The sequence below is a fragment of the Culex pipiens genome, chromosome 3 (assembly GCF_016801865.2).
Source record: "Culex pipiens pallens isolate TS chromosome 3, TS_CPP_V2, whole genome shotgun sequence".
Classification (NCBI taxonomy): Eukaryota; Metazoa; Arthropoda; class Insecta; order Diptera; family Culicidae; genus Culex; species Culex pipiens.
In genome coordinates, this window is record NC_068939.1 from 120,818,923 (window position 1) to 120,843,125 (window position 24,203).

The 24,203-nt window shown below is 36.9% G+C and overlaps 2 protein-coding genes and 1 long non-coding RNA gene across 4 annotated transcripts in view; 2 read left to right on the forward strand and 1 right to left on the reverse strand.

Moving 5' to 3' along the window:
• The window catches only part of LOC120413043 (protein tincar), a 385,369-nt gene that overhangs the window by 157,557 nt on the left and 203,609 nt on the right, over window positions 1-24,203 (forward strand). For both annotated transcript variants that reach the window (XM_052709629.1, XM_052709628.1), the window contains exon 3: window positions 23,845-23,888. The gene's annotated coding sequence lies outside the window, so the exon portion shown is untranslated. The remainder of the gene's footprint in view (window positions 1-23,844; window positions 23,889-24,203) is intronic.
• On the reverse strand, window positions 7,215-7,871 carry LOC128093311 (uncharacterized). The gene is made up of 2 exons (XR_008212395.1): window positions 7,618-7,871; window positions 7,215-7,557 (listed from the first exon to the last, which is right to left on the reverse strand). It is a non-coding gene; the product is annotated as an uncharacterized LOC128093311 (long non-coding RNA).
• LOC120413069 (uncharacterized) lies at window positions 18,035-23,249 on the forward strand. Its single transcript, XM_039573772.2, has one exon. The coding sequence runs from the start codon at window positions 18,131-18,133 to the stop codon at window positions 19,349-19,351; it is 1,221 nt and encodes a 406-aa protein (XP_039429706.1). The 5' UTR covers window positions 18,035-18,130; the 3' UTR covers window positions 19,352-23,249.

Here is a 24,203-nt window from a genome sequence, read left to right on the forward strand (position 1 = left end):
GGTTAGGCGATGTCCAGGTGACTTTGTGGATGTCTTTCCGGGGGAAGAATGTGCTCCGTACCACCATACCGCGGGAGGCTGCGAAGTTGATGCACCGCTGGCCGTTGTCGTTGGTGACGGTGTGCAGGCTGTTCGGCCCGATCACCGGCTTGTACATCTCCTCCCTTCCTATGCGGGCGTTCATATCTCCGATGACGATCTTGACGTCCCTCTGCGGGCAGCTGTCGAACTTCTGCTCCAGCTTCGCGTAGAACGCTTCCTTCTCGGCATCGGATGATTCCTCGTGTGGGCAATGTACGTTGAAGATGTGATAGTTGAAGAAACGGCCTTTAATCCTCAACCTACACATCCGGTCGTCGATCGGCTCCCAATCTATCACACGACTCCGCATCTTGCCCAACACTATGAAGCCGGTTCCCAGCTTGTTTTCGGCTCCGCCGCTCTGGTACATGGTGAGCTCCAAAGCATCATCCTCCCACATCTTTGCTCCCTTCCAGCACATCTCCTGCAGTGCTACAACATCGAAGTTGCGGGGTTTGAGCTCGTTCAACAGAGCGTACTCATACCCATCGAAACGTAGCGATCTGCAGTTCCATGTTCCGAGTTTCCAATCGGTGTCCTTTTCGTGCCTAGGTCTATGCCGTTTGTTCCGGATCCTTATTCCTTCTTGATTGTTCGTAATACTTGAATTTTCGGTATGCAGCCGGATTGGGGCTGCGATACCTAGTCTCGGGGTGGGGCTGCCACCTTGAAGCTACCGAGACCCAGCTCCGGTTTTCTCTCGACACCGTAACGGGGGCCTTTCTCACGAGGCCTAACGGCATAGCTACACCCTCCGAAGAGGATGGAGCCCCCCTTCCCTGTCAGCATACTACCATAGTTCCCACCGGGGTTGGTTACCCGATCTCTCCAATGGTTACTAGTATCCCGGCTAGCGCCGCGGGGAGGCCAGGGTATCGGAGTTACTGGACAAGAGGCTAATGGACCGCTTGGTGGGTCTATTTTATTCCTGCGGTACTCGAAGTACCTATGGTACGCCATGTCCAGTCATTCGCCAACCATGATTCTTATGACCATACGAAAATTATAGGCTGGTTTTGGAAATTTTGACATTTGGGTCATATATGACCCATCAGGCTCGAAAGGGTTAAAATGCATTTTACATAATTTCAGATCCTTTGCAATCAATAGTTTTCAAAAAATGTAAACAAAATGTTTAGAGAAAAATACAATGTATTATATTAAAATTAGTTTCAATTAATTTGTTGAAATTTTCAAGTTTTCTATTTTTTTTTGTCCCCTGATTTTTGAGCCAGTTTTAGAGATATTTGCAAAGATCAAAAATCTCTGCTTAAGACCCAAAAAATTCAAAATTGTAGAGAACTACTCAAAAATAGTATTTGATTTTTTATAAAAGTTTGAATATTTTTTTTCATTTATTTTTTAAATGTAAAACCAAGTTTGCAATCGAAAACTACTCAAACGAAATTTTGAAAAAGTGCACCGGTTTCAAGTTATAGCCATATTATGGTGTCTTTTTCAAAAAGCTGAGAATTTGTTTGGAGAAAAAAAAATCCAATAAATTGAACAGTACAACAAACTAAGGATCATGACAAGACATAACATATTTTGCAAGTTAACTGCTTGAATTGCTGTCAATACAGAAATTCTTCACGAAAACAGCACGATTCGAACAAAAGTTCTCCGATCGGGCTCAAAATTTTCTGGAGGTTTCTAGGCCGAAATAATTAGACCCGTATTTTATTGTTTGGCCATTAGGGTGACCTACGCTGTGTTAGAGTGATCTGAAAAATGTGTTTGATGAAGAAATATTTAATTAAAAGTTTCTTATGATAAATTTCATATTTCGCAGGAAATCTACAATCAACTTGAAAGAAAATGATTGAATTGGTTAAAGCATATCATGGCTTATCACAACGGGTCTACCATAATGGTTAATTTATTATTTCTGAGACATTTTTATTGTTTCCCGATACAAGCAAACATATCTGAGAACGTAATTTTCTACCTTGTGCTCCAAGGCTACGTTTCGGAAGGGAATGTTTTTCTTCTGGTGGTGAATGTTTACAAGAAATATTTGATATTTTGATTGGATAAGCATAATCCTAACAGGATTGACTCAATAATTTCCCACAAGTCTCCATCTTCACCCAAAACCACATTCGTTGGAAACCCCAAACTCGCCATAATCCTTCCCAACAGCTCAGCTAAAATCGTGCGCGTTTGTGTGCCATGAAAAATAACTTCCAAAAGTGCCTCCAGGCTGTGTGCGATGCCACACACACGCACGCAAAAAAAGCTACTTAATATTAATGGCATGATTGCATAATGCGACAGTTTTAGAGTTTTCCCGAGCAGCAGCTTCCTTGTGGGCTGAGATCGCGTTGTCTGGGAAAAGCAACCTCGAGAAGCCTCGAGCAAAGGGTCGGAAAATGGGGGGAAAAACAAAACTTCATATTTTATCGCTCCTGACAGCCTGACAGCGAAAGTCTGTGCTCTGTACCTCGTGCTCTGTCGGGGATGCAGTTTCAGACGTTGGCGTGCTATCTTGGCATATTTTGCTTTGGTACAAATTAAGTCAAAATTGTCAATCTTAGATATTCTTTAAAAAATACTAAAAATCGTAAATTATGTTCTAAATCATAAGCATTTTTAGTCACAAATGTTGTTCTGTTTTAGAAATTATTTATTTTTGTTCACGAGACAAGATAGCACAACGGTGACAAGTTGCAGCTGCGACTCCTTCTTTTCATCGATGTGTGGGTGGAAAACTCCATTTTGCTATAGTGGGAAAGTTTCGCCACCAATCCCCAATGCAACGTGGGGAACGAGGAACAGAATAAATTTATGGTGTCGCGACTTTTCCGACCTTATTAGGGTGAGACAGAGGGTGGTGTTGCTGCACAAAAATGTCGCGATCTGTCACGGAGTTGGTTCCGAAATGGCGTTGAAAAGTGCCACCAAATTCGCTCCCGTGGCGGGGTCAATTGGGGCGTGACATTGTGGTGACACATGGCAGGTGACAAACTGGGGTGAGTTATGGAAGAGATTTCAATATTTTAAGATTTTCTGAAGATAGTGCAATCATAGATGAACGGAGGTCAATAATTTTTTTAAAAGTTTTAAAAAGTTAATCATAATAAAGGTATTAAAACAACGGAGAATATTGACAGATTTTAAGTCAGAAAAGCATGTAGCCTCTGTGATGTGTAAATTGACATCATTGTATGTGTAATTTCAACAATTTACTTAAATTGATGTAAAATAACATTGAAAATGTAATTCTCAACCATCCAAAATTCAATTTTTATTTGTTAATCTGCATGGATTAATATCAAGTCATTTTGCATCACACGTACATGACGAAATCCAGTCTGCAACCCGCTTAGATCACCATCTCCATGCGAATGCGAAATGGATTTATATCAAGTCATTTTGCTTCAAAATACCAAAATCATTTGATCGTTTGATCATTTGATCATTTGATCATTTGATCGTTTGATCATTTGATCGTTTGATCATTTGATCATTTGATCATTTGATCATTTGATCATTTGATCATTTGATCATTTGATCATTTGATCATTTGATCATTTGATCATTTGATCATTTGATCATTTGATCATTTGATCATTTGATCATTTGATCATTTGATCATTTGATCATTTGATCATTTGATCATTTGATCATTTGATCATTTGATCATTTGATCATTTGATCATTTGATCATTTGATCATTTGATCATTTGATCATTTGATCATTTGATCATTTGATCATTTGATCATTTGATCATTTGATCATTTGATCATTCGATCATTTGATCATTTGATCATTAGATCATTTGATCATTAGATCATTTGATCATTTGATCATTTGATCATTTGATCATTTGATCATTTGATCATTTGATCATTTGATCATTTGATCATTTGATCATTTGATCATTTTATCATTTTTTTTGTTTTTCAAAAAGTAAAAAATGTGAAACAGAAAAAGTTATAATTTCTTCCTGTCCCTATTTGATTCTGCAAAATCTTAATCACAAGCAGAAAAATTTCACGAAGATACCAAATCGATCAGAAAATGTCTACTCAAGATACAGATTTTCGAATATTTACAAGCTCATTTTGTGTTACAAATCCGGCAAATGGATGGAGACTTGTAAAGAAAACTTTATGATGCAAAAAGCCTTCTTGTGACTCAAGGAGAGTTACATAATATAAAATTCAAAATCTCGATCAAATTTGGATAATTCCAGAGAATTAAGACGATCTACAAGCGAATTGAGTAAATTTTATTTTTAAAATTCACGATACTTTTTTCGGCAATGACTCAACTTAACTTTATCCCTGCAATAATTTTAACTTGCTTGCATTTTAGTTTTTTTGTTAATTATATCTGCAATTGTATCACAAACATGTTTGTCCATTTGATATGCTTCGATAAACTAAAACAAAATTATGTTATCCAACTTGGTACTGAAATTGAAAATTGTTTTGATTTTATTTATTAAATTGATCAATAGTTATGCAAACTTCTATACTAATTGATTTATTAATAAGTGTAACCTAATAATCTGCATTTTTTTTTTGTTAAATTATTGATAGAATTTTAAAATTAATTTCCGGTTTTCATTTTCTATAAACATTTCAAAAATATACACATGCAACGTTCATCTTTTTATTTTTTTATCAACCATTTTCATCGCAAACCATCACAATGCTCAAGCCCGTCACTTGGCTCCGACCCCGCGGGATGTTTGGATTAGTTTTGATGGATGTTTGCCTCCGATTGTTGCTGACGGTTGAGTGATGGCGCGCAGAAGGACCTACCTCAATGGTCGTTCACTTCCGTTGGGAAGAAAAAAAAAACCGCATGAAAACCTCTGCTATAAAAATCCACTCACGTTTTACTCGACGATGCCAGGTACTTGGGCCCGGTCATCGCGAAAAGGAGCAGGGTAAAATGGCAATGATTTCAAAAGCTTGATTCGAAAATAATTTAAATTATTTTTTAAAAGAAATATTTGTTATCAAGATCTAAAAATATCATGAAACTTAGCTTTTTAGTTTGAAACTTTTCTAAATAACGACTTTTTCATGCAAATTACCCGAAAAGAAATCTCAAGAAGGTACTACGAATCACGTGGAAAAGCTCCCCGGGGCAATCATCGTCATTTATAATGGGCAATATGATACGTGATTTATGTCAACAGTTTCTCAGCCAAGGAAAATCGTCACTTGACCGACTTCTCGCTCGGGGTCTGACCCAGCAGTCATTATTTTTAAGTGCGATTTTTATCGTCTTCCAGGATTAGCCGAAACAGCACATACCAGATAAAACTGTTTGAAACAATCGCGAAAGAAAAACTTTTCAACTAGCTTGACGCGATGTCGCCGCGGCATGGTAAATTAAATTTTTCCCAAAGTGGCACTTTTGCGCGATTTTTTGTTTCTCCATTATCGACTCCGATCCAATCAGCATCAAATTGAGCATGAAAATCGAGGCCGATGGAGAAAAATAGTCAAGTGACAAGACATACACCAGGAAGCGCACTCGAAGCAGTTGGGAAGGAGTGGGTGTTTAAGGGGAAAAATGGCGCGCTAAATGATTGATAAGATCGAGGTCCCCCGCGCTGATTGGCAGCCAGCGAGTTGTCGTGATTGATTTCGGGATTGAGTGCTGTCGTGAAGTCGTGAAATTTTTTTTGCAAAAAAATAGAATTTCTGGTTCTAAAGCTTACAGTTATTATTCCATTCCATTCCAACTCACTTTGCGTGTCCATCTGGACTCTGGAGGAACAAAATGGCCTTCTTTTCATAAAAAAGCAATATTGATCCTTGCTCTGTAACTTGGATTTGACCCGCACTTTTCTCTCGCACTTTTGACAACAAAATTTCCAAAAACAACAACAACCGGCACTTGTTTATTTACATTTCCAGTCGCAGTTTCCACCAAATTGGACATTCGCACTTTAAAATTGCGATTGACAGGTGAGCAACATCGGCTCGCTTTGATCTTTTTTTTTTTTTTTTTTTGAGAAAAATAAATGGGAAATCCAAGCCAGTTTGACAAGTCGCAATTGGGTACTAAAGCCCTATGTAATTTTTTATGTACAACGGTAAAAAACACGATTAAAAACCATTTCTGATCACTTTTTTTCATTTTAATGCAAAAAAAAATATTGACAAGACAAATTTTTTTCGATGGATCAACTATGGTCCCCTTAGAACGAGCTGTCAAGTAGGAGCTTTTCTGTCAAGAAGGACCGCGAGGATAATTTTTCAAAATTGATTTAAAAATCCATTTTAAACTCTTTGTGGTCGTACAAAGGGTCAATGTACTCAGAAAAATAAGCTTTATCGTTGTAAACAATAATATCAGCAATCTAAGCTTCATTTTAGGACCCAATAGTGCGATCGATAGCAATATTTTAGTGCGAAGTTTAAGTTAGTTCTCACATTGCGCAATAGTGTCAATAGTAATATTTTTCGACAATCTCACAGTGAAAATTTTAATCACATTCAAAAATATGTGATAATATAGAATCTGAGAATGTTCACAAATTTTGTGTCCGAAATTATTTTCTAATATCTATGCCTCTAAAAATTTCTAAATTTACAGTTTTTATGTATAATTTTACTTATTTCTCAAAAATTGAACTAACATTTTGGAGGTTGAATAATACCTCTTTATTGTTGTAATTTTACCTCAATTTAGACTGAAAAAATGGCATTACACCAGAAGAGTTGTAAAATTACACATTTTTAGAGGTAAAATTACACATTTTTTCTGACATGAAAGATGTACCCCTTCCAAGATATAATATTACCTTGATTTTTTTACTGTGTGGACCCACTTTCACGTACACGGAGAAAAAACCGTTCCGAAAATCGTGAACAACGTACCACGAAACCGGGAACAACGTGATTTCTACGGTACGAAAACGTACCATGAACAATTTCCATGAACTAATTGCAAATCATGCACACTTGTTCACGCCGCTAAGCTTCTCCAATTTCATAGGGGATTTAAACTTTTTGGTATCGACGAGCTTTAAGCTTTCAAGCAATTTTACAGCGCCATCTGCATATCGTTTCATACTGTGAATGAAGCTTTCAACCTGACATCTAGCGGTGGGTTATGCAAGCTTTTAATTCGGAGCATTTGAAATTCATTGAAACCACAAACATATTGTAAACGAATTGTTTACTTTTATTAAAGAAAACAACAAAACAAAAGGATCTTTATTCATAAAAATAATGATAACGACATTGCATTTTATAAACTAAGCACTGTAAAATAATCACTGCACTTTAAATATAACTTTAACTCCGCTCTCCGCCTAAAATATCCTTGCAGCAACCCAGTTGGCACTTCCGGATAGAAATTGGTAAGGCTGCCGGCGGTTAGCTGCTCTCCACTGGTGTCGATGTCCTCAAAACAAAAACGTCTAACCTTTGTCACTTGGTTATCGGAATCAGTTCCGGCAGCCTCCTGTTTCAGCGGACCAACCACAACAAGGTGGTTTTCTCCTGTAAGAAAAAAAAAACCTTCAGAATCAAAACATCACAAAAAAGATAGAAAAAACTTACCAAAATCGAGATTCGTAACTTGTCCCGGAAAACCCGAGACCAATATTGGCCGATTCTCCAAAAACGGTCCATTTCAGCAAACGATTTGGGATAGAAATTTTTCGCGACTGCTTGATCGGACTTGTTTCGTTGGTTTGCGTTTTGCGATGACAACAATGGCGACTGAGCTTTTCAGGGGACCGTTCAGCGAAAACTCGACGCGGAAACAGAAGATCTTTCAAATATTACGGAACGCTTTAAAAATGCAAATAATTAATCAGATTAATTATTAATTATTAGTAAATACGTTAATCAATTAATTTGACAGTAACAGTTATTTTATTTATTAATCAACGAAATACATAAGTTAAAAATGATGAATAGGGTCCTAACAAGCTTTACGTAAATATAGAAAAAACTTATTTTATGGAGCACAGTGACACTTTATATTAACGTTTAAAACTAGGTGGAATTTGAAATTAATTTTAATAAAACCTACGGTCTTTCTTGAGCATCATTTTTGATAGCTTGTTCTATGGGACCACAGTTGATTTTTCGAACCATACACTCAAACCCCGATGGTTTAACACCAACTGATGTCAAACGAATGGGGTCACTTTTTAGTTTGACACCCCTTTTACACGGAGTTCACTCACACTATCAAACGTTTGTTTTGATAGTGTGCGTGAGCGCCGTGTAAAAAGTGACAGTTCGTCACTTTTTAGTTTGACAATGTCAATTTTTAATGTGCAACGGCATAAACACGATAAAAAAAACATTAAATTATCCCTTTTTTATTTTCAATGCAAAAAATATTTACAAGACAACATTTTACGATAAATCAACTATATTCCCATGGAACAAGCTGTAAAGTAGATTGCTTTCTGTCAAGAAGGGCCACGATGCTTTTTTTTAATTGAATTAAAAACCAATTTTAAATACATTGCCGATCTACAAAGGGTCATTGTTCTCAGAAAAATAAGCTTTATCGTTGAGAACAATAATATCAAAAATTATGCTTAATTTTAGGACCCAATTATCGCAAAACATTAGGACCAGATTTGAAACCAGATTGCTGGACTTAATTGGTCCTAAAATAAAGTTTTAGTAGGATCCTAAAGTGCTATGTTATTTTTATGCACAACAATAAAACAATTAAACTCCAGAGTTTTTTTGTTGAAAAGGACCTATAAGCTATTGTCTTTCATATGTTTATAGGACCTAATCAAAAAAAAAAACTCTAGAACTGTTTAAATAGCTGATTGATAAATTTCTAATAATTTGTGCGGAATTCAACTTCGCGGCTTTTTTTAAAAGATAGTAAATTACTTGACAGCTCGTTCCAAGTGAACATTAAAAAAGTGATCAGAAATGGTTTTTAAGCGTGTTTTTTACCGTTGTACATAAAAAATTACTTTGGGCTTTAGTACCCTATTAAGATTTTAGGTACTTTTACAACGAACGGATTCAGTTTACGTTAATGTTTCAATATTTTATATTATTTTTAATTAGTACAGAACTGATTCGTTATTTCGAATTTCCCTACTTCGAATGTCCGATAATTCGAACGTTTTCGATAAAAAAGCACTCAAACGTCAAAACCAGTTGCCAAACTCATGTGCCATTTTAACCCAACTATTCAACGATTTCCGGATTCGGATTTGCTCATTCGAATTCAGTTCCATCCGAATTAGCGAATCCGCGTTGTGTTTAAATTAAAATTAAATAATTCAAAATGAGAAAACTTTTTTTTTCTTTAAATGTGGATAGATCAACACAAACTTGATTGAACACGTCAAAATTCGTTCCACTACGCATGAGAACAAAAGACTGCGTTGCACTAGTGTGAGTGCATGAAATTTTAGAAAGCTCCCTAGGCCAACAACAATCCACAGGTAGGTGGCGCCACAAAACTATGTTATTGAAACAGGAAAGCTTTTTCAGACATAAGATTCAATTTGCGATTTCATGAACTATGTGCACGATATCATGTTTTTTTCTTCATGATATCATAAAAAAGTTCACGATTTCATGAACAGCGAAAGTATGCGATTACATGCACATTTGTTCACGAATTTCAGAACGGTTTTTTCTCCGTGTATACCTATCGACGCAAAAAACTGAATAAATATCTACGAAAACTATTTCCGGATCCAACTTCCGACCCATCGTTGAATAGATAATCGAAAGACCTTCCAAACGAGTAAAAAATCGAAGATCTGAAAACCCTGTCTCATTTTATAACCACTTAAGTGATATTAATGTACTTTTAAGATGCCGCATCCATCACCAAACCTATTTTGCCTTCCTCACTTCAATGAGGCTATAAAAACGCTCAGAAAATGAACTTCTTATTTTTACCTCCTAGAACCACCTTCATGAATACATATCGACTCAGAATCATGTTCTGAGCAAATGCCTGTGCGGGTGGTTGGATGTTGATCAAAATAATTGCACTTGATTATCTCGACACTGGCTGGGCCGATTTTGACCGTTTTGGTCTCATTTGGTCCGTTTTGGGGTCCCCTAAGTCACTATCTATGAATAATGATTTTTAGATAAGTACTTCAAAAGTTATGATAAAAAAACAAGAGACCTTTCCAACGCGTCCAAAACGTTGAAGATCTGACAACGCTATCAAAAGTTATGGCCTAGTGTGCTTGACGGATACAAAAAAGGAAGAAAATTGCAAAAGATTCGGCTGAGGCAGTAACGCTTTTATAGCATTTTTGTTTGCATGTATTCAGGCGCAATTGAATACAATCAGAAAGCTTTTTCAATTGATTTCAGGAGGAGGGCACACTGAGGTGAATTAAGTTAGTTTTTCAAAAATATTTAAAACCTTTAACAAATTGCAAAAAACATCTCTGTGACTCAAAATTTGCCTTTTTTTGGCCTCCTTAAACTCATACAAGTTAAAAAAACGGGTGTCGGAAATAATAAGATGGTGATAGTATCGACTTTTTTGATAAATAAACTTTGATTGTTGTTTGGTTGAGCGTTATATAGCGGAATTAAAAGGAACAACTCGTCTCTTTGTATTCATAGTAAACTTTGATTCTTTTTTTGCCAAAGCTTTAAAAACGCAATGATATGCAGCAATTCCCCACGAAAACAGCATGATTCGAAAAAAAAGTTCACCGATCGAGCTCATTTTTTTCTGGGGGATCCTTGGCCGAAATAATTAGACCCGTATTTTGTTGTTTGGCCATCAGGGTGACCTACGCCGTGTTAGGGTGGTCCAAAAAATTGCAATTTTCGTCGATTTTCGCAAAAACCACTTTTTTCAAAAAATCATATCTCCGCGCCATTTTATCCGATTTTAGCTGTCCTAGACGCAAAAGAAAGATGATTAGTTTGGCTATTTGGGAAAAATAGTAAGAAGTTTCAAAAATCTAGCTTAACATTTGAAAAGGTAGTATGAAAACTTAAAATGCTGTTTTGAAGGTCTCAGGACCAAAGAGCCTATGTCTGAAAATATTTTTATCGGATTCCTCGGAAAATTTCACATTATATACCAAAAAATGGCGAAGTTATGTTTTCGATACTCTGAGATACGATTTTTTGAAAATAAAAACTGGGTTTTTCGACGCGCCACGCGCAAAAATGGGAAAATGACGAAAACGGGAAAAAATCGACTTTTTTCACTAAAATTGCGATAACTTTAAAATTTCAGCGATGACCTATAGATGTTATGGTAGCAAAAGTTGCGTCTTTCAATTACAAAAATTTTGGTACTTTAACACGTATAGGTCATCGCCGAAATTTTAAAGTTATCGCAGTTTTAGTGAAAAAAGTCGATTTTTCCCCGTTTTCGTCATTTTCCCATTTTTGCGCGTGGCGCGTCGAAAAACCCAGTTTTTATTTTCAAAAAATGGTATCTCAGAGTATCGAAAACATAACTTTGCTTTTTTTTATATATAATGTGAAATTTTCCGAGGAATTCGATAAAAATATTTTCAGACATAGGCTCTTTGGTCCCGAGACCTTGAAAACAGCATTTTATGTTTTCATATAACCTTTTCAAATGTTAAGCTAGATTTTTGAAACTTCTTACTATTTTTCCCAAATAACCAAACTAATCACCTTTCTTTTGCGTCTAGGACAGCTAAAATCGGAAAAAATGGCGCGGAGATATGATTTTTAGAAAAAAGTGGTTTTTGCGAAAATCTACGAAAATTGCCATTTTTCGAACCACCCTAACACAGCGTAGGTCACCCTAATGGCCAAACAAAAAAAATACGGGTCTAATTATTTCGGCCAAGGATCCCCCAGAAAAATTTTGAGCCTGATCGGAGAACTTTTTTTTCGAATCATGCTGTTTTCGTGGGGAATTGCTGTATGAACCTCCGCAATGTCCAAACAAAAATAATATACCAAAATTCGAGGTGAAAAGTCATCGATTTTGATTGGACACTCAATAATATTTTAACTGAATGAATGTACATTAGGGAGACATTAAAAAAAATTACATCAGGGATACCCTCTGATTCGATTCCTTAGGCAAAAATAAGTATCTGTGCAAATTTTGAGCCAAATCGGTAAAGGTTAAGGGGTCGCTTTTTACCGTTGAAGTTTATGTGAGGAAAATCGCAAAAATTTATGCAGAAAAACATCGTTTTAATATTTTTCTGCCAGGTGGCGCGGGTCTCGCCTAAAATTTTCCAAGAGTGAGATTCTTGTAGGAAATTTAATTTCCTACAACTTTGTCGAAGGGTGCAAAACGATCCGAGTTGATCCTGATTTTTGATGATTTTTCTAGTAAAAAGTATTTTTTTTTGTACTTCTTATATACCCCTTATATTCTTTCAAGTATATAAGCCAATTTCTTTTCATCGCATTGCTAATAACTCATCAGGATCAACTCGGATCTTCTTGCACCCTTCGACAAAGTTGCAGGAAATTAAATTTCCTACAAGAATTGGACAATTTTGGGCGAGACCTGCGCCACCTGCTGCCAAAATCCTGAAGCGATGCTTTTCCTCATACATTTTAGCGATTTTCCCCATATAAACTTCAACGATAAAAAGCGACCCCTTAGCCTTAACCGATTTGACTCAAAATTGGCACAGTTAATTTTTACTGCCTAAAAAATCGATCCAGGGGGTATCTCTTCAGATTTCCCAAAATTTTCATTTTTTCTTGTCACCCTAATGTACATGGAAAAGAAAATCCGAATAAATATAAATTTAAAAAAATATACCAACAGTAGAATTATGAGACAAGATGAGATATGCCTCTGGACATTTCTTAACAAAAATGAGCGCAAATTTTAAATGACTCAATTTTTATAGCAATATGATCGTTACAAACAACTTTCTTAGTTATATTAAAAAATCTCTTACGTTGTTTCTCTTAACCTCAAAGGTGAGTCATACAACACACCCTAAATTACAACACACATCAAGAATCGAAAGTGAGATTGCGTGTGTACAAAAGTCCTTTCCCATTGTTTGATTTCACCGAAAACCCAAAAAAAACTTTGCTACATCTAATTGAGCCTCCAAACTTCCTTTATCCTACCACCATCCCCTACAATCCGACGGTAAATAGCCAAAGGTAATCGACCACGGTGATCCGGTGGAATTATATCACCCCACCTGTCCTCACCCGATGGTCCCAACCCAAAGCCGGAACGAATCATTCGGTAATCCGTCTGTTGTGTGTGTGTGCACCATTTTGGTAGGGTTCGGAATGAGTTAAAAGATAAAGCTAATTAATTCCCGAAACGTAAAAAGGAAAGAAAGAGAGAAATTTCCGTGGAAAACTTTGGCACTCACGAACAATTAGGCTTCGAGAAAAAGAGGGTGAGGGAAATTCTCCCCAGATAAGGAGTTACTGTAAGAAAATGGAAATGGCTTTCGGTTGTTCCGGACTCGTCTGCGACGGGGGCCCCCAAGATTTATGGGATTACTCAGCCGTGTGGACACTTCTTGGAGCGCCAACTTGGATGGGGGATGAATTAAATGAAGTGGAGCATTTCCGGTGGGCGGTGGCGACGGCAGCCGGACCAGACTACAATATTTATTATCTCTGAGTCTGTGTGTGTGTTTATTTTGCGCGCGCAGTGAAATGCAACACACGCCCCTCCAGGAACTTGGTGGAAGGAGTCATGTTTACGATAACTGCTCCACCAGACTAGGAAAGAGTAATGAGAGGTGACCGGATGGCTGTAGCGAAAAGGGTCAGTTGAAAAATTGCACCCGGGGAGATTGAAAACCCTTTAATTATTCAAATGATGGGAAGTTGCGATTGGAGAAAAAAAAAATGTTAAAGTCTTTCTAGCGATTTTATTTTTAGGCAAATTTTAACGTGACATACTTTATGGAGCACTCCTCATGTTATTTATCTAACATTCAAGAGAACAACTCCCCGATTTCCAATTCATTCTGATTAGTCACACAAATCGATAAATAGTTGATAAACCTTACCCCCTACTACTGAAACTAGGCTAACAACCCAGACTCACTCCCTCCCAAAACCCCCTTCTCAGCCCAAAAAGCAAACTTTGGACAATCGGAACCTGCCGTAGCTAATGGCACAACAAACTCTCGGACACAATCGCGTGTGTCGGTGACACCTTTTTGTATTGTGTGTCTCGCCGTCAGAATAAACACGACCCAAACTTTGTAGCCAGGAGTCAGTCAGTCAGTCACCAATCCACCCACAAAAGTCAAAAAGGGAAAGTTTTTACGACCTGTCGGGTGACCCCTCCCTGAACAAAACAAAAGTTTGGGCGCCGCCAGGACGAATTCCTCGGGGGGAAAACCCCAGCCGGTGTCGCCACAAATCTTCTTTTTATTGAAGAATTCGACGACGTTTTTTCCGCTAGGCTCGCTGTTGTTCCAGCGGTGTTCGGAATGACAGCCCCCATACAGTTTGAGCAGTTTTTAGGGAAAAATCGCGTTTATGATGAAAAATCAAGCATTTTCCGAAAAGTGGGGTATTGCAAAGTGTGGCAATTTCGCTAACGATCATAATGCGTGGTGATTTGTAGTGATTAATTGTGACTGGTATTTTATTTAAACGATTTTTCTAAAAAGATGATCGATATTTTGGATAACTTGAGTTAAATGTTGCAAAAGTTAGAAGTAATGATGAAATATAATAAAAAAGTGTTTAAACTTTACTTTTCTTCCCGTTTGACCAAAATATTGACCTTAAGAGTGCATTTTGGTGATTTTTTGGAAGTTTTCGGAAAAATTCGAAAAACTGGCAATTTTTTGAGAAAATTCTTGTAATTATGCTGTCATATGACACTAATAGTTTGTTCTAGCTATAATACACACATAAGGAGCATTATCAATCAAATAAAGCTTATTTAAATCAATTTTTCAAAAGATCTTTTTGGTAAATTTGAGGAAAAAACATGAAAAACTAACTCAGCCCCTATGATTTATACTGCTGAGTTAATTTTTCATGTTTTTTCCTCAAATTTACCAAAAAGATCTTTTGAAAAATTGATTTAAATATGATTTATTTGATTGATAATGCTCATTATGTGTGTATTATTGATAGAACAAACTATTAGAGTCATATTACAGCATGATTACAATAATTTTCTCAAAAAATTGCCAGTTATTCGAATTTTTCCAAAAAAATCCAAAAAATCACCAAAATGCATTTTTAAGGTCAATATTTTGGTCAAAGGGGAAGAAAAGTAAAGTTTAAACACTTTTACATAACATTTCATCATTACTTTTAACTTTTGCAACATTTAACTCAAGTTATCCAAAATATCGATCATCTTTTTAGAAAAATCGTTTAAATAAAATACCAGTCACAATTAATCACTACAAATCACCACGCATTATGATCGTTAGCGAAATTGCCACACTTTGCAATACCCCACTTTTCTGAAAATGCTTGATTTTTCATCATAAACGCGATTTTTTCCTAAAAACTGCTCAAACTGTATGGGGGCTGTCATTCCGAACACCGCTGGAACAACAGCGAACCTAGCGGAAAAAACGTCGTCGAATTCTTCAATTGCATTTCAAGATTTTTCGATTGCGAAGGCTCCTGATGAGGAGGGATTAACTTTTTGATGTGTGTGTCCGACGGAGCTGACAGTTGGTGGGGAGGAGGAGGAGTAGAGGGACATAAAACATGAAGTCGTGGAACACGCTGGACTCGGGAGTGGGAATTGGAATCCAATTTGAGAATTCGATTTGATCCTGAGGGTGGGAGAATTTGACAGCAAAAAAAGAAACATTATTTTCCCTTTTGGGCACATGTGTTTGGTGGTTTGGAAGGGGAAAAGGTAATCAAACTTTCCTATATATCATTGTCGATTAGCTTTCAGGAGGGGAACAACACATGTGCAAGAGAATGTAATGTTTATATCTGTTGGATTTTGGAGTGAGTGTGGGCTACTACAAAGTTTATTCGGGAAAATCGATACAATACCTAAAACTGAATTATTATATACTTTTGAATAAATTCGATTATATTTATCTTCTATTATTTTTGTTGTTGAAATGTTTGTAAATATATTTGTTTGGATCTTGTTTTGTTGATTTCCTTAATCCTTGATAAATAAACTGTTAAATCTCGTAGAAATTCTTAAGGTATTTTATAAGCTAGTTTTCCTATTCTCCAGAGCTCGATTTTTAACAATTTCCAGATTACATTTAAATACCATTTATAAGCAACTCTATCAGAAATCATGTTTTTTGGATTTTTTTTGTATTTTGTATTTATTTGCCTATGAACGAAAAAATCAATTTGCGTCATTAATTCGCCCAGGTTCGCCCATACATACATAGTTTTCATAAAAAAATATTCTAGAAACTATTTTTATCTTGAGGACAGAATTCTTGAATAATTTGTGTGTCTTCGTTGTTGTTGTTGGACAACGCGGGAAAAAATAGGTAATACACACCAAAATATTTGTTAATTTCGTATTTTATCACAAAAAAAAACAATTTTAGCAAAAAACTTTTTTTAATGATATGTTTTTGGGATCAAAACAGACAACCTTTGAGTTATGACCCAGCTTGAATATTTAAAAAACTGAAGAAATTATCTGATAAAAATTTCACTTAATTTTAAAAAGCAAAATCGGATTCAAAATCAAAAAACTACTTAGCAGAATTGTTGATAAAGTAAACCGTTTTTGAAGTAAATCCACCTAATTTTTGTTTTAATTGTTGTCCGGGTTTTCTCAAGTCTGAAAGTTCAGAAAATTTTTATAATCAAGACAAGACGATAGGAAATATGAACTTTTTGACTATCACTATTTCTGTCAATTACAAACTGATGGGAAATTGAACGAGCTTTCCGTTAAAAATATTTCCGAGACTGAAAAATCAAGCCTGTCATATAAAAATTGCCAAAAACACCACAAAAAAAAAACTTAAAATTTTTTTTTTTTTACGATAGTTGGCTCCTACTGATCATTTTTTGATCGGTTTCTAAAAATTTAGACGCTTAGACCTCTTTTCAAAAAAACTGTTTTAGTAAAGAAAACAATTGGATGGAAATTGAACCAAAAACTTAGCCTGTCAAAGATACTACACAGCTAAAAAAGTAGTAATCTAGCTGCGTGTAAAAGGCCTGGGTGTAAAATAAATATTGCATTATTTTATGCAATTTTATGTGATTTTACACCCTGAAATATGTAGCCCATCAGTATAGAAAAACCTACTTGACAAAAATGGCAAGATCATATATGCGTTTATCCTTACAGCTTTTCATCGGTCTGATGGCCGAGTGGGCTAAGGCGCCAGCCCTTACTGTTGGTGCTGGGTTTGAATCCCGACGGTTGCAACTTTTTTTTTGTGTTTGCAAAAATTGTACATGCAGTGTGTAATATTAGGTGTTTATTTTGACGAAGGTGATGTGCATGCTTTGGCATGCGATTTTACCATCGGATTTTTTGCTGTGTATTTAAGTTTATAGTTCTGATTTAGAGTGTGTATGGGTTTGACGTTTGTTGGGGGATACGAAAAGTTTGGTTATGCTGCTGCATTATCCTACGCACCAAGTCAATTTGTTGTCGGATTTTTTCCGGAAGAGATCCGGAAAAAATATTTGGCAACAACTTTGTTCCGGGTTGACGTTTGTGGAGGGTCCGAAAAGTATGGTTATGTCACTGCTTGCAAAAAACGATGCAAAAGCAATGTTTGTTTATGGTCTTTGTATTTTTGATCTGTATTCTAGAATCTGTCTGATTGATAGCTTGATTGCAAGTTTTTTTGTTGACCACGCCTTGCGTCCAAGCCGATAGCTAACAACAGTTTGTTAAGTTCTAATAACCCACATGCTCAATGTTTCAAACAAGGGCGTCTATGCGAAGTGATTTTGTACAATTTGTCTAAGGGTTCAGATATCATAACATAAGTTTCTTCGAATCTCGATTAACCTGTTCTGTTCTCCGACGAGGTCCATCAAATCTCAATTACTCCCATACTTACAATTCTTCTTCCATCAGTTTTCTAACCAATCTAGATGATCAGCACAGCGGCAACGGATCTCGCATCTCAAAACTAACCTAAACCTCATCATTTCGCATTTAAACTCCCGCTCCAAAATGACCTCCGTCAAGGACACCGCTTCGTTCTTCGTCAACGGCAGCTCCAACCAGTTCGATTTCGTGCTTGCGATGTATCCACAGGTCCTCAAGCTGTACGCGGGAAACAAGTGCAAAAAACCGGAAGAGTTGATCCGGCTAGACAACTGGTACCAGAACCAACTGCCCGCGCTGATCAAGAAGCGCGGCAAGGACGCCCACATGATCCACGACGAGCTGGTCCAGTGCATGAAGTGGAAGCAAACGAGGGGGAAGTTTTACCCGCAGTTGTCCTATCTGATCAAGGTCAATACACCGCGGGCGGTGATGGCCGAGACGAAGAAGGCGTTCAAGAAGCTGCCGAACTTGGAGTCAGCGATTACGGCGCTGTCCAACTTGAAGGGCGTCGGGACGACAATGGCTTCCGCACTGTTGGCGGCGGCCGCGCCGGAAACTGCGCCGTTTATGGCCGATGAGTGCCTGATGGCGATACCGGAGATTGAGGGCATTGACTACACGACCCGGGAGTACATGAACTTTGTCCAGCACATTCAGGCGACGACGGACCGGTTGAACGAGGAGGTGCACGGCCCGGTGAGTAGTTCCAAGAAGGGGGATGATGATGACAGCAGCAGCAGCAGCAGCGGTAGCAACGGCGATACGCCGAAGGTCGCGAAGAAGTGGTCCCCGCACAACGTCGAACTGGCCCTGTGGACGCACTACGTGGCGCGGGAGCTTCAACCGGACCTGCTCGATAACATGCCGGCGGCCGTCGCGGGTAGCAAAAATAGCTACTCGAGGAATCCCACGGCGATATCGGCTACCAACGGGTCGGGGAATAACAACGTGACTCCCGCTGCCACGACAACCGCTGAGGAACCTCCGTCCGACGAGAGCAACCTGGAAACGGAACTGGGCAAGAGCGGTGGTAGTGGAGCTACCTCGGACGCGTCAGATTCCAAGGACGCCGCTGTCGGCGTGGTCGTCAACAACAAGTACATCGACAGCTTGGACGAGGGCGAAGACTCGCTGGAGAAGCCCAGCACGACCACGGCCACGACGACGATCCGGAACAACAACAGCGACGAGGTGACCGCAGACAGTGGTGACTCGCAGAGCAGTGCGAAGCGGTCGACGCCGTTTGAGGATGAAGACGACGAGGAAGATGAGGAGGAGGAGGACGAGGAGGATGAAAGCTCCGTAGATGGCGCTCCGGACGCCAAGAAGGCCAAGCTGGACTAGTTGCGAGGGGGGTTCGGAAATCAAAATCAGTTAACATAATTAACGTCGAAGCTACCAGGAGAAGCGGTTGGTAGCGCACACTGAGAACAGACAGACACACACTGAGAAGAACGCAATGTACAAATTATGTTAAACTGATTGTAAGTGGAAAATCACGTAACTCTTAAGAGGGGAAAAGAGAAGTGGACACGGGAGGGAGAAGAAACTTTAATTGAGATGAATTGGAGGAGCGCGGCGGAGAAGACAGATATACAGCAAAATCCAGGAAATCCAGGAGATCCACTCGTGGAGAAATTTTATTAGTAAAAGTGTACGTGGGAAAGCGAGCGAGAAAGGTAAGGGAATGAACGAGATAGTGAGAACCGTGAGTGATTGCGACGTAGTGAGGAAGCTGTAGTATCATTAAGGCTAAAATTTATTTGACACTCTTCTAGCGAGATATCCAAGGCATGTACTACCACCCTATCTCGCTGTTAGGAAATACATCCAAACCATTTGGATCCGCTTCCACTTGAGATGTTTTCTGCATTTCTTCATTTTCCCCCTGCTACCACTTTTGAATTTTCCTCCTCTCCCCTTATTCTCATTTAGTGCTGAATTGGCGTGATTGGGTCAAGTGGAAAACTCTGCTTTTTAATTAGGTTTCCCTTCCCCTAGGGTGCCGCTTCGTCTTCTCTAATAAATGACCTTTCAATTTGGTTCAATTTATCCCGGGAAACGAACAGATAAAGGCTGTCAACTCAATTGAGCTCATACTTTTCATGACTTTGTCGTAGAATTGGCAGCAACTAAAATCAATTTGCGACTATTATCAGCTGTGAGATTGTTGCTACCAATTTTCAACAAAGAAAACATCTGAAATTGATAATATTATTTTTCTTGGTAGCCATCTCAATTTGCTACCAAAATCCATCGAAGGAGGTAATCTTGATTGATTTGCTACCAAAGACGAGAAGACGTTCTATCCTATTTACAAACAGTGATTCTAACTGTTAGAAGCTGGCCATTATGATTCGCTACCAAACGCCTTTAAAGAACCATTTCCTGTGTTGCTACCATTTTGAATTTCATGGTTCGCCTCTATTGGTAACCATATTTTACAGAATATCCTTCTTGATTAGATAAAAATTTCATGACTTAGATGTTCAAATATTCTTCATTTCCAATTTAAATCAAATTGCTACCAATATTAGTCCAATGAAGCAAATTTTCATCTTAAAAGCCTTCACAACTTGCTGCTGAAATCCGTCAAAGTGATTACCTCGGTATGTTATCAATTTGCTACCAATTATTACTATTTTTTTCCTATTTTGCGATTGAATAGTGAACATAAATTCATCAAAACCAGTAATCATAATTCGCTACCAAAACTATTCCAAGTAATCGTCATTTTCTTGCGTTATCTAACATAATTGGTAGCCACTTTGTACGGGATGTAGAAGAGCTTCTTTTCTTTTGAAGTCTTGAAGTTTCTCTGGCTGCCATCTGAAATTTAATTGCTACCATTTTCAAATTTATGACCGTTTGGTGGCTCTAGTACTAATATTTAATCGAGTAAAGATTATAACTGATTCTAACTTTTCATCATGGTAGCCTTTGCAATTTTCTATTAAATTCCACCAAAGAAAGCAAACTATATTTGCTACCAAATTGCGCCACAGTAATCAACACGATTTGCTACCAACCAATTCTAGTAGTCGTCTGGTTCTGCTACCGACAAGTGAAAATGTAAATTGGTACAAACTGATCGTTACGATTCACTAGGAAACATCATCCAAGTCCCGTTTTGTTGTCAGGATTGATTACCATTTGCTACCAATTTTCTCCTGTTTTTTTTACAAGTTTAATACCAAGCAATGACTTAGATTTTTGCGAATTTGTATCTGGCTGACCATTTGTTGAACGGCACGACTTTTAAGTGAATTTGAACTAATTTTAATTCGATTGAAAAGATGCTAATTTCCATATTTTTTTCTTTTTTTATTTGCTCACTTTTTGCTATCAACTAGCTTTCAGTGTCAGGCACGATTTGCTACCAAGTTCATCGGCCTTTTAAATAATTTTGAATTCGTTTCCGAATAGCAATTTAATTTACTTTGGTTACCAAAGTTCTATTGGTCATTCTTTTCTTTAGATTTGCTACCAATTTCAATTCACATATCGTAACAAATTGATATCAAAACATGGTTGTAACAAATTACTTGCAGTAGCATGTCGATTTTTTACTTAGTTTTTATTGACTGGCATGATTTTCTACAATTTTTCAACTATTATCACAATTTGCTACCAAATTTGATCTCATTGGTGTTCTCGCATTGGTTGTTTCGATTTACTTCCTATTTTCATAATAGCTAAACTACAATAACGATTCAACAGAACTGGTCACTTCGATTTGCAATCAATTTCAATTTTTATGACCGTCACAATTTACTACCAATTTTACCTCAATTAATCGCTACCAATTTGATCACTGTTGAATCGGTCGTCACAGTTTGCTACCAATCTTGAAAAAGTGTTATTAAATTGCTACCAACATTAACTTCAATGGCGATCATGATGTTTTACCTTTTTAAAAGTGTTTAGTGAGAAAGATTCATTTCAATATAGCATAAATTTTGGTATGCTACCCACTTGCTACCAATTTTCATCCAAGGTTTCGTCGGGGGCCTACAATTTTTCATATTCGAGTTTTTGCTATCATTTTTTAAATGCTCTTTCAGAATTTCGCTACCAAAAAGATGCTACATCAGTTCGATACCAAAACAATTCAATCTTGACATATTTTTTTCATTTGCTTCCAATTTGTTTGTCTCCAATTCGTCTAGCTACCAACCTCCTGCTACCAATTTTCATCTAAATTCCAATTTTCAATGGGTATAGGTTCCTCCTGATTTTCCTGTCATGCTACTTATGTTCATCATTATTCGATCATGACGATTTGCTTCCAATTTTCGTCAAAAAATATCGCTACCAAGTTTCCATATGAAAAAATATCATTGTTTTCCACTTTAAATTCGATTTTTACTTTATTTTGTTTCCAAATCACAACCAGGCCCAGCAAAGATGGGGCACATTCCAATTCATAAACAGATTTGTGCTTTTGTGTTTGATCAAATCAAAACGTAATCATTGTAAAACTAAACTCACACAAACACACACCTCTATACGCATATACACTCAGAGAAAAATAAAAAGTCAAGTCAAAAATATAAATGTTTTGGATGAAATTCAAAATTACTAAGTGTCGGTTTTAATTTCAGTTCCATGAAAGTTTAGGCAAAGAAAAAGCAAAGGAAATAGTTGTAGGCTTGCGAATGTGAAAGATTTTTTTCTTATTTTGTTTCGTTTGTAGGAATTTAGTGGTAAGCAGAAGAACTCTGATAGAAATTATTTATTACTATTATTAAAGTTAAACTTATTATTGCAAGCGCGAGCGCTGCTAATTATCACTCACAACCTAATCAAGAAAATTTAAACAAAAAATAAGTAACTTCTACCAACTAACGATACCGCCAATCGTATATTAAAGTGGAAGTCAGAGTAGTATTAGTTGACTGTTTTTAGTTTGCCGCGTAAGTTTAAAGTAAAACAGTAAGCATTATACGAAATCATGTTACAGAAATCAAGCAAGAGAGAAAGAGAGAGAGAATTTGAGATCAAACCAGCAACACTGGTTACTGACACACTCATACACCATCCCAGAAATCACATTTACAAACAAAAATGAATCAAATCGAATCCCCTCCTTGGTAGCAAAGTAAAATCCACTCAAAATAAACTAAACCTGAGTAAGAGAGAGAGAGAGAGACCGTGAGAAAGAGAGAGAACGCAGATTACAAGACAAACTTATACACTCACACACGTTACGAAATATATAGTAAAGAAAAACAAACAAAAACAAGCTAGCAACTAGTACTCCAAACAATAAGAAATCTGCAACATAAGAAAACAAAACAAAACAGAAACCACTAATAGCCTTTAAACATGAATAAGAAAAGAGGAAAATAAAACAAAACATACTTTAAAAAAACATGTAAAGATTAAGTAGAAAACACACACACAAACAAACACATACTGAGAATACATACCAGAAATTAAAGTAAACAACAACAACAAAAAATCAAGCGACAGCAACATAAACCAACTTTTCAGCCGTACTGAACTCGAGTACTATACAAACATTAATTGTAGTGCAAGGTTAAGGAGAAAAAGGAAAGGTACAGAAGAAGGAGAAGAAGAAGAAAATAAATCTGAAAGGAAAACAACTACAATTCTACTTTACAGAAGAAAAAAAATGAAAAACTAAATAAATAAGTAATTATGATACAAAATAAAAAATCGCTGTTTCTTTTCATGAAAGAAATTTTGCAGATTTTTTTTCAAAGTGAAAAGCAAACCTAAACATTCTCGCAGCATTTTCTCAATACATGAGGGGAAAATAGAAAAGGATTTTAAAATTTAAGTCATCCTGGATTGTTTTAATGTATTTTCAGATTGTCATAAATCAAGTGAAATGAGAAGTAACTTCAGCTTCAAGGTAAGTGAGTTATATTTATTAGAAAGTATTTAAACAACCGTGCATCCAAAAAGACTTTTTTAACCAAATCGTTAGAACTCATGTCTGTTCCCGGGAATGTTAATTTGATAAAACAATCATTTGGCAGAAACAATGTCAATTGATTTTATCACTGTAATTTAAATTTATCAGTCGCAATAAAATTTTTATTTGGTTTTTCAATACACAGTAATCCAGATCGCAAATTAAGCGTTAAAAAGATTTTCCGAAAAATTGTGAGCCCTTTTAAGACGATACAACCGATTTTCAATAGGAAAACCAAAACAATATAAACCA

What these genes read in the sequence shown, in the direction of transcription:
- LOC120413069 (XM_039573772.2), top strand. Translation starts at nt 18,131, where the DNA reads ATGACCTCCGTCAAGGACACCGCTTCGTTCTTCGTCAACGGCAGCTCC.